Below are 11,523 nucleotides of genomic sequence, written 5' to 3'. Positions count from 1 at the left end.
AATAAGTAGTGAAAAACTTTCATGAATAATAGGTAAAGTGGGTAAATACTGACTGGTACATGACAGTTTTAAGCTAATTGAAGTATGTGCTTCAGAAAGGTAGTTGCTTTATTTACACACAAACAATGGAGCTGAAGAATAAGCAGGATCTTCTGAAAATGAGCAAACGAGTAAACGGATTTACTTTTATATGTGACGAAAGTTGAAGGAACATAAAACTCCAAACTTGGCGAAGGTACGGTATGAAGGAGGGCGTTTATTATCCTGCAATCCTGTAATTTCAGGTTCTAAACTCTCAGCTGGGTTCCCAGCTCTTACCAACTCCACACAGAAGCTAACACAGTAAAATACTCTACTAAAAGCTAAGTAAAAAAAGTTAGATTTATATTCATTTGTGTAACTAAATTATGTCTATTGAAGGAGGAAAAATCACCTTTTTTTTTCTCTTTATACATTTTGAGAGCTCGTATCTGGCCATGCAGGGTCTATCATTTTATCATGGAATATACCAATGAATAACAGCATAAAGTAGAAATATTGAAAACTACAGTAACGCAGTAGGTCGAATCTTTGGGGGGCTCTCTTCCTCCTCCTCTTGCTCCTCCCCCTCCTCCTTCCTACCCTCCTATCTATAGTTTGCAGACTCATTTGTGTTGCAAAGCCACTTTAGGCTGTTTGCAGGACAGGCAGCAGCTGGAAGACTTTCTCTGTTACTTTATCAAGTGAGCATTTGAGCCATGCAGCTGTGACTAAGTGGTACAGAGACTCTCAGGCCCATGTAAGTACAGCATTCTTTAAAAAAAAAAAAACTTATTTTGTTTGAATTGATTTTATTAATTCATTGATGTTGAATCAATGTCATGCAACGGCTCTGAGCCCAGCTTTGAAATATGCATTTCACGGCAAAAACTGGAGAAAATATTTCTAAAGAATTTGCAAGTGCATTCATTGTAATTTCAAAATAATAATTTAATTTATATGCAGTTCAAACAAGACTGATTTTAAAGATATTTAAAATCAATTAGAACAAATTTGAACCAATAAGAACAATTACACTTTTTTCTATCTGGATATAATGTGAAAACATGAAAAAACTCAGTTGCTTTCATTGCTCAGTGTCAGTTTACTTTGCAGTAGGAGGAGATATCTATGTTGGTGATGGACACATGCTGTCAGTCAACACACACACACATGCAAAGTTAACAGCATGTCACTTTTGTACAGATAAGCGTTCAGAGAAACAAGTGACAAAGCAAAATAAGATGCAATGAGACCTTTGGACAGAGACATGAGAGTTTGAACAGAGCAGACAGGAAAGCTCTTTATGTTTACTCTCCTCTTAGGTTGTAAATATGACTGCCAGTGTTCTTATCGCTTTATCTCACACCTAAAAGTTTTTTATTACAGTACGTGTCTCCAGTGTCTGTCCAGCTTTCTTATCAACATACGCATACAGTTTTAAAAAGGTGACAAACAGCTCATCAGGTTTGAATATTTTAGCTTTTCAAATTTAAAGACAAAGAGACTCAACTTTGGACTGGAATTATAAAATGCAAACAACCATGAGAGGACAGTTAGTGTTTCATTGACCTATGGCAGCTGCGGGGTAAATGTAGCTAACGATTGCTTTTGTTGAAATTCGAAATTCAAGAAATTGTGTCTTTGAAAACAGAATTTACAAAAGCCCCCCCCCCCCATAATATCCATAAAATTGCTGATTTTGTTGGAGGGCAAACTTACATTTAGAGGAAGTATATTACAACTATTACGACTGCAATTCATCTCCCACAGCTCCAATACACGATCTATTTATGTTTTTATTCTACGTTATTTCACAATTTACTGGGCTGTTGAGCAACTATAGCCAGTATATAAAAACATGCTGTTTTGGGTGCCATTAACAGAGTCAGCACTCCTGTCTGAACTTTGTTGGACCTAATATTTTATTTTAGTTTAGTCATTGAGAACATTCCTGTTATAAATCACACCTCAATCAGAAATGGGAAAACATACATGATGCACGTTTTGGAGGAGAGACGGGACAGATATGAGGGTTACTGAGATGAGACTTAACATGTTAATTTAGGTAGATTTCTGTAGCATTTTACTTACATCTGTTACAGCAATTGTTTGATGGCTTATTGTTAAATGAGGACAGTAAAAGAGAGTGCACTTACTGTGAGGCATGAATGGGAAAGTTTTACTTTTTGAGATGGAAATAAGTGGGTGGGCTCGATGATGTCAGTGATTCCTGTTTTCTAATGCCTGTTTGACTATTGTCTGACGTCTTTTTGTGTGACACACCAACACCTTTTGTTAAAACAGCACATGGGCTCTCCATTGTTGCAGCCACAGACATGAATGGGGGAAAACACAAGCAAAGATTAGTTGTTTGTATTAGTTCATGTCGCAGGAAATGTGAGCAAAGTTACTCCACGGTAAGTAGAATGAAATTATGAACTATGTGTATCAGTATGGACACTAACAAAATATCATGTAAGTATTGACACAAATAGAAATAATCTGAAATGAAAAACAAACCTAAAACTTCCAGTTCATTTAGAATTTCCTTAAATTTATTCAGTGGCACCAGCTCCCTGAGATTCAGGTGGATTTGCACCTGATTGAAATTTAGATGATTCACATGATGCAAATTTAAATGTCCCATGCAAAATTAAATATAAGCAGGCATTAGGTAAACTACTGCCAGTTTGCATATATATGATGAGCATATTTGTGATTTCACTCCAGTTTTTGTGTTTTGTCGGGGTTTTTTCCTGTGGTGCAGGAAGTTGAGGTGAAAGAAGACGCACAAAGTGCAAATTTGACTGACCAAATCCAGCCAATGAAATAAAGTGTTGCAGAGGAACCCCAAAGAGTGGCACTACAACGTCCAGCTGTGAATGTCTGCAGTGATGGCAGTTACCATGGAAGAGAGGTTTGAGGAAGGCAGAAAGGCGTCAGGAGCCATAAGACCCCCAGAAGGTGGCTGGGGTTGGATGATCGTCTTTGGCTGTTTCCTCTCTACCATCTGCATCCGGGCTGTGACCAGGTGAGGAGTGTGTGTCTGTGAATGTACGATGAGCAAAGATGTCCTCATTCTGAAGTTGTAAAACTTTAATTGTCCTTGCAATGTACTTTATTGCCAGCTAAACAGTTTAATCTTAACTGAGTTAACGAAATGAAAAAAGAAGGTAAAAAAGTAAAGAAAAAAATCAGAATGAAACCAACTGGAGATAATGCCCCTTTTTAATTTATCTTACTTTCCATATTTTGTGAATAGCTCATAACATGCTAATTTACAGATTCAGAATGTTATATGGGGCTTTAAATTTAGTATAGATTTACATACTTTAATATAAAACACACAGATTATTTTTGTCATACTGTACATTACTGTTGTAGTCATTTGTCCCCTTCAGTCTAAAACAGTAGCTCCTGTTTGTTTGGGTCTCCAACCAGACCAAGTCTGTTCTGATTGGTTGAATATAAACTGCCTTCATTCTTTGTTTCAAGTTTGCAAAACTAGTTAGTCAGCAGGCATTATGCAAATGTGTAACAAGCAGCATCTTTGAGAGATACAGAAAGTTCATATTGTTTCATTTTAGGGCTGTTACACACATCAGGATATAATAAAAACATCATCTGTTCCTAACTAAGTTACTAAGTTACTTCAAATGAAGTGGAACTTCAGGGAAATGTAAAAGTACGGACAGTTTGTTCAGGACTTTTTCCATAGCTGCTGTACACGTGTTTCACAACAGGAGGCTTTCTGCTGGAGACTCACTCTCCTGACTGGGAATGCAAGGGGAGGGAGTGCAGGGGGATCTCTGCCTATAGCGCACAGGATGTAGGATATGATGCAGAAAATAGGCATTGGAAAGCACATTTTTTTTTTCTTTACATTTATTTGAGAATGACAGATGAGGGTCCTTGTGGTGTTGAGATCTGCGAGGAGTGTGTGCAAAGCTACATACGGGTCAGTGGAAATGAAAATGAAGGAGCAACTCGAACTAGCACACACACATGCTCACACTCATACACAGGCAGCAGATGCTCCAGAATATTTGCAGAATATTGTCTCAGCTGCTGATAATCCAGAAATTTCACAAGGGAGCTGGGTGGAATATTTCCACAGGAAGTCTAGAGCAAACGATGTTGACATTTGTCTTTTCAAATTCCACCTCCTCGGAACATCTCTAGAACATTTCAGGACTCTAGTGCATGTTTTAAAAGGCTAAAAACTCAACATCTTATTTGCCTTCTCTCTAAAAAGAGCATGGCAGCAAGGCTGAGGCTTTAAACACACCACAAGACTTCATGAATAATATCCTTTGGACAGACAAGGCCAAGGTCCAGATGTTAGTCATAATGCACAGCAGCATGTTGGGTCAAAACTAAAGAAAACATATCAGCACAAAAACATCACACCAACTGTCAAGCATGGTGTTGAAAGGATGATGATTTAAGGTTCCTTTGCAGCCACTTGGCCTTCATGGAGGATCAAGTTATCCAAATGGCCCCCTAATGCCGGGGTTGTGAGCCAGCTAAAACTTAGTCCAAACTGGGTCGTAACAGGACAATGATCCCAAACACAGCAACAAATCTACAACTGAAAATAAAAGAATCACATAGACGCAAGTTAAAGTTAAAACTTCAACCTGATTGAAACGCTGTGGTGGGACTTTAAGAGAGCTATGCAGAAACACAATACTGCAAAAATTCCTCAGTGATGATGTAAAAAACTGAAAACTGATAATCCAGAAAACAAATCAGCCATTCAGTTATGGAGTACAATTATTTTTCTGTCTCACACTTTTTCATTTTAACTTTTTTTCCTTTTAAATCAATGACACATCTAATATGTTTTGTTGTTTAGCTATGGGTGTACTTACTTAGACTTAATTTTAAACCTTCGAATTAAAATAGGCAGCACTAAAATGTGTGTTCTGCAAAGCGTAGAGACGGTAACAGAATCTTTGTAGAAAATATAACAGCTCTTCTAAAAAGATTTGACACTTGTTTGTCAAGAAAGTCCATCATCTTTGCATATCATTATGTTAAAATGAACTAATGTAAAACCTTTCCTCTCTTGCTCTCCATATACAGATGTGTGTCCATGTTCTTTGTGGAGTTCCAGATGCGCTTTGAGAAGGATTACTCCACCACTGCTTGGATCCATAGTCTGATTGACTCCACCACAATGCTATGTGGTAAGACTGTGGTTTGTACCAGAAACTGTGGGCATATTGATACTACTCTTAGACCACATTCAGCCAGGTGATAGTTACTTGTATAAGTTAATGAAAAACAGACAGTTTAGGGAAACTTTGGAGTAAAGTTGGACCTAAGGAAATAAAGTCCCTTGTTAATTTTTTTTGTAAGATTATGGCTGCATCACTATATCAAATCTAACTAATGTGCACAAACTGTATTTTAAGCTCCCCTTGGCAGTTACCTTGGCAACCGTATGTCCTGCAGAGCTACAGTCATTTTGGGAGGCCTGCTGTCTTCTGCTGGCCTGGTCCTCAGCTCGTTTGCCTCCAGCCTGGAATTCCTCTACGTTTCTCTGGGTATCATTACAGGTACACACAGGCATTCCACCTTTCATGACCCATGAGCCCTTTATAATTATCTGTCCTTGCACCATGCATTAGCACTCTTCAATTCGAAGTAATATCTAACCTGTACAAATCCAAAACTTAAGAGTTCAAGTGTGAGTACAGTGAACGCTCAAATGCGGACATTACAGTGGTTTGTCAGTTTAAACTACAAGGAAAGAAAAACAGCAGCATGTCTCATCTGATTCAAGCATGTCAAACAGTTTTTTGAGCTTTGTTGTCCTCACCCACACCACAGATTTGTGAGGGGTCTGTTCAAATTTGTCAGCGTTCAGCAGCTTTTGCCAAACTCCAAACCCCTTCATCCGTCCTCTGCAGGTCTTGGCTTTGCTCTCAGCTACACACCAGCCATAGCGATGGTTGGGAAGTACTTCGTTGAGAGAAAAGCTCTGGCCTATGGCATCGCCCTGTCTGGTACTGAGTTTACTTTCCTGCTCTTTTATTTTCTTGTCATTTATACCTTATTTTCCCATCTCCTCTCCTCCTTTTTTCATACTTATCAACTTAACCTGACTTCATTTATTGTTTTCTTTCATGCTTGCTTCTAGCCTAGCTTCCCGTTATTCTTCCCATCATTCTCTTCTTTTCTTCCTGTCTTATTTCATCCCATGAAATCCAATTTCACCTCATCTTCAGGCAGTGGCATCGGGACCTTCCTACTGGCTCCTGCAGTTCAGATGCTTATAGAGTATTACACCTGGAGAGGAGCTCTGCTCATCCTTGGGGGATTTGTTTCCAACTTGTGTGTTTGTGGCGCTCTGATGAGGCCATTAGAGCCAAAGCGAGATGAAAGGTCAGTCCTCCATTACGTTGCTTACTTATCTATCAACCTATTTATTTTTCTAAATGTTACCACTGCTACTAATAAATGTAATTTCTTCATTTATCACAAGCTCAAGTTTGACAGCTTTCAGTTAAATCTTAAAACTATCAAAAATATTATAACTTGCTCATCTCCTCTTTGAGAGCAAATTGTGTCTCAACATTTAACTCTGCAAACAGGTTTAGGTGTATTAAGACAGATCGCAGATTTGCTAAAAGTCTGAACAGCAGAACCTGCTGCTTGCTTTACTCACACTGGTTTGTTTTGGCCAACAGAGGAGGCTAGATGCTTGCTAATGCAGCTGATGTAGAACCCTGTAAAAGGGAGAAGAGGTAGAGGAGCATCAATGCTTCCTTTATCCTCTTCTTTGGGATTGTAATCACTGGATCTTCCTTGCTAAAGATTGTGCTGTCACACAATTCAATGTGTCCATGACATTTAAAATTACACTAAATTATGATCATAGAGTCCCGAGTAGACAAATATGATAACAGGAGGTGAGCACCCTGTGGCAACAATACATTTAACTTTTTTTGCTTTTTCTTGCCTTTTGTTATGGTGTCAAATGATCATCTCCCATTATGCTTCCTGCATATATGTAGCCTGCATGAAAAACCATGTTAGGATTGCATGGGACAACATGTCCTTTTGTAAATTATCTCTGGAACAGTTTGCTAAAGTAGAACAGCTGAACAACATGAAGCATGGTTGTATTCTTCCTTAAAAATCCCCCTTACCATCTTTCCCGAACCTTGAGTCATACCAAATGCTTAACTAGAAGACAACTGGACTTTTTGTTCTTGGTTCTTGAAGACATTTCACCTCTCATCTGAAAAGCTTTCTTAATTCTATCTGACTGGTGGGGAGAATCAGACTTATAAGTCCAGATGCCTTCTATTCAAACATTTATGATTATCATGTCACAGATAACTAAAAATGTACACCAACATGTTTTAACACCATGTCATTTCCCATCATGGTTAAGGAAAATTGTTTAGGAAAGGACAAAACAAAACTTTTTTAGGATGACTGAACCACCTCTGATGTGGAAATTGTTTTTTATAGGATGGACAGGAGTAAAACTGGAATTGAATTAGACTGAAGGTGATGCAGGAGGACACATAAAAAGGATTTTAATTATTAATGGTGTATTGCGTCCAATTCATCCATTCTCCGACAAATGCTGACATTTTGTAAAGACCCTTTGTTGTCATAAATCAACCCAGAGGGATGCCTAGTATTTGACAGAGTGGGGTACAAATGGATTATATAATGAGCTGCGTCTATTTCCCACTCCACAGTTTTTTTTAACCATATGTTAACTGCAAATGTAACCATCAAAGTATTAAATGCAGTTTTACTCACACAGTTTTTGATCATTTCCACTAAATCTCAATCAAACACTTCATCATTTGCCGTAGCTTCACTCACCAGGGTCCTAGCAACAGATTTTGTGACAGTTTGTTACAAAAGTGAAAAACACATATGACCAAAATGTTCCTTTTCTTTTTGCAGATGTATTAACATTGGAACTTTTTAAAAATAAATAAATATTGAATGCTGAAATAGGAAGTATTTTTTCTTCTCTTCCTCTGTCTTCAGTTTTTAAGCAAAGCTAAGCTAACCAGAACAATGCACTGGCTCCAGAGTTCAAAGAAAACACTAGATAATGAGAGATACTGATCTTAAACTAATCCTTTAAGAACTTAAATATACATCTTTTCCCTACTCTGCTGTGTTTCCTACAGCATATGGGAGAACAATATGAGAGGCATGGAGAAAGCCTTCATGATGACAGTTCTGGAATCTAAAGTCACTCAACAAGTAACTACTGATTGCAGCCAAGAGGAGCCCAAACATCAGGAAATGCACAACGTAAAGGACACAGGGGGGCTTGTCATTGCCAATGGAATGTTTAAAAATTTTGGACTTGAAAGCAAGAAACTTCAGGAGAAAATAATACTGCTACCAAACCGAAGACTGCCTGATCCAAGGTTAACTGACCTGAAGATAGCTGAATGCATTTTGCTTAGCAAAAAGCTGTCTGAGACGATGCTAGGCGAGACTGAAGTATCCGATATTAAACTTTTCAACGACAGCACTGATGATGACTTGAAACTGGTCAAAAGCATGAACTCGAAGAATATGTTGGCGGATGTGAATTTAACAAGTGAAGATTCAGGATTTAGTAAAATCAAACCAACAGATGACTTGACTAAAACTGTTCTTACAGAACCCTTGGTAAACACCCAACCTTCATCCAGAGGTCAGTCTTTTTGTCTTGAGGCCAGCAAGGAGTTTGGCTTCCTTTTTATGCCCAAGTTCCTGATACTGGCAGTGTCCTTCCTGTTTCTGGCATACGGCTGTAGCGCTCCAGTAGTTTACCTGGTTCCCTATGCCCTTAGTGTCGGAGTGGAGCATCAACACGGTGCCTTCCTCATGTCTATATTTGGTGTCAGCGGCATTGTTGGCAATATTACCATTGGATGGATCACAGATAGGAAGTAAGTTGGGGCTGGAGGTTTAGTTTGTTGCATGAATGTCTGTTTAAAATTGCAGTCAATAGTTAATGATTTCTTTCCTTCCAGGTGTCTGAAGAAGTATCAGATGCTGAGCTACATGGTGGCAATAGGCATGGAGGGCCTCTGCTGTATGTTCGTGCCCTTCCTGCACAGCTTCTCCCTTTTGGTGCCATTTTCTGCTCTTTACGGCTACTTTGACGGGGCATATGTGGCGCTAATACCTGTGGTGACCTCTGACACTGTGGGCTCCACCTATCTCACCTCTGCTCTGGGTGTAGTCTACTTCCTGCATGCCATCCCATACCTCATCAGCCCACCAATCGGAGGTAAGGGTTTGTGAATTAGATGTTGCAATATTCACAGGTCATATAAATTTGGAGATTTTCATAAAAAAAGACCTTTAACACTATCGGTCACTTCTGCCTTTTTGTAAGAAAAATTAGTAAGCTTTATCCTCTCAGAATCTAAACGTACCAGCTTTAAACTAAAAAAAGGAAAAAAAAAATGCTCTGTTTTTATTGATATTTTCATACTAATGGCATCTGTTGTGCATACAGAGAACATGCATACTTCTAAATGTCATAAAGTAATAAACCTGATTTCTTATCTATTACACTTTCTATTGTGTCCATAGTTACATGGATGTTCGTAAACAAATTTGTCCATAAACTGAGAAAAACATGAAAGCCAGATTAGAGGCAGAGAATTCAATTGTTATCTTTTATTCTTTGTGTCTATTCCTTTTTCTCCAGGTTGGTTAGTAGATCGGACAGGGGACTACACAGCAACCTTCTTCCTCAGCAGTGCTTCCTTCATCCTCAGCTCTCTGATTCTGGCTGCTGCCTCTTTAGTCAAACATGTGATGACAAGATGTGAAAGGGCTCAGGATCAAGAACAGTTCCCACAAGACAGAAATCAGTCAGAATCTGTGCCTTTTTTCAAAAAATGAAAAGTTTTGATACATCTAATAAACAGTATTGTTTTTTTGTTAGTTTTTTTTGTCTGAGTTATATTTGAATATTTTGGTTTGATATTTGTCTCACTGAAGGCAAAGTTTACAGATTTATTTGGACGCTTTATGAGCTTTTCTATAAAACTGACCTTCAGATTCAAAGCAGAAATGTGGTCAGTGTTGCTTTTATAGTTTTGAACCCGTAGTGAAAATTTTGCTCATTTGACAGGCATCTATCTGATAATTGATCGATTAGATTAGGGACAGCAGACTGTTAGATTGGGCAAGTGGTCAGCTGAATTTATCTGCACAATGAATGAATAAATAGGTCAAATTTTGAGTCAAAGAACACATCACTACAGTTCCTTGGCACCAGCTCGTGAGTAGCTTTTCAGTATATATAACAGCAATGTAGAGTTCCATTCAAACTTGATTTATGTCCATTTGTTATGTCAATCTATGATTGTTTGAAAAACAAATGAGTAAAACGTGATAAATGTGGAATTTTCTACGGTAACAATAACATTTTAAGAAGTGAAAACCATGAAATATATATTCAATCAGACCCCACTTTCCCTGCCAACTTCAGAGGGGACACTGAGGTGTTCCCAAGTCAGCAGGAGATATAGATATATAAAATGTTTTGTTATTTTCCCTGGTTGCTCAGCTGCTGAAGTTTCCACTAATGGAGTAACTACAACAATCACGAGGGGAAAGTAGACTTGTGCACAGCTTTTTTCATCAATCTACCTCATCTGTTCAGTGTTTAAACTTTTCAAAAGAAATGTTTCAAGTTTGTTCAAAAGAGTCCAGCAGCTACAGAATTATTGGGAAGAGGGAATTACATTTGACACCACAAAATAAACAAAAGGTTGGTCAAAATTTCTTAAAATATCTCCTTCAAATCATCCACATACTTCTCACTAATTGTTTTTAAGTGCATTTAAACTGTGACGGCATTTGGGATGCAAGTGCACTGCCAGTTTAGTCCTCCGAGTGAAATGAAAAATTGTTTATAATGTCAACTTTGAATCTTATTTTCCTTAAACAAAAGCAAGGCCTAATGGCAGTGCAAACAGTCAAAGTGGGGATGTTGGACACCAAATATAAAGCGAGATTGGTTTATTTAGATCTCATGAATTATAAGTACAATAAGAAAAGTTCATTCAGAAAGGTTTTCTAAAGGGAAGTGTTAGGTTTAAATGTGTGAGTGCAAACTGTGTGGTTTTTATGGCGACAGCTTTTTTGTATAAGTGTGCCCAAGCATTCAGTGGGGTGTGTTTGTACTGCTCTGTGTGTGTGTGTGTGTGTGTGTGTGTGTGTGTGTGTTCACCAAAGAGAACATCCCGTTCTGAGAGCATCCACCCCCACACGGGGAGCCCTGCTTTGTTCCGCTGCTGCAAACACCGTTGTGTGTTTTCTCTGCATTCTCAGCAGTGATGCCATTTACACACCGTGTGTGTGCGTATGTCTGCCTTATTCATCAGGATCCAGATATCTGTTTGTCTGTGTTTTATTATTTCAACTGATAGTTCATTTGATGTTTTATTTGTGTGAGTTAGATATGAGTCATCACAAAAATGACAAAGAATGAAGTCACTTTCA

At 38.3% G+C, this 11,523-nt stretch overlaps 1 protein-coding gene across 1 annotated transcript; it reads left to right on the top strand.

Annotated features, from left to right (window-relative positions):
• Positions 1 to 667: 667 nt before the first annotated feature.
• LOC142400284 (monocarboxylate transporter 12-B-like) lies at positions 668 to 9,923 on the top strand. The gene is made up of 9 exons (XM_075485067.1): positions 668 to 778; positions 2,789 to 3,052; positions 5,110 to 5,213; positions 5,442 to 5,585; positions 5,940 to 6,035; positions 6,258 to 6,414; positions 8,193 to 8,948; positions 9,033 to 9,292; positions 9,719 to 9,923. Exons 2-9 carry the CDS (start codon positions 2,904 to 2,906, stop codon positions 9,913 to 9,915), a joined length of 1,863 nt encoding a protein of 620 aa, XP_075341182.1. The 5' UTR covers positions 668 to 778; positions 2,789 to 2,903; the 3' UTR covers positions 9,916 to 9,923.
• The last annotated feature ends 1,600 nt before the right edge of the window (positions 9,924 to 11,523 follow it).

This window comes from Odontesthes bonariensis, chromosome 2, assembly GCF_027942865.1.
Source record: "Odontesthes bonariensis isolate fOdoBon6 chromosome 2, fOdoBon6.hap1, whole genome shotgun sequence".
Taxonomy (NCBI): Eukaryota; Metazoa; Chordata; class Actinopteri; order Atheriniformes; family Atherinopsidae; genus Odontesthes; species Odontesthes bonariensis.
This window is presented reverse-complemented; position numbering and strand designations above follow the sequence as displayed.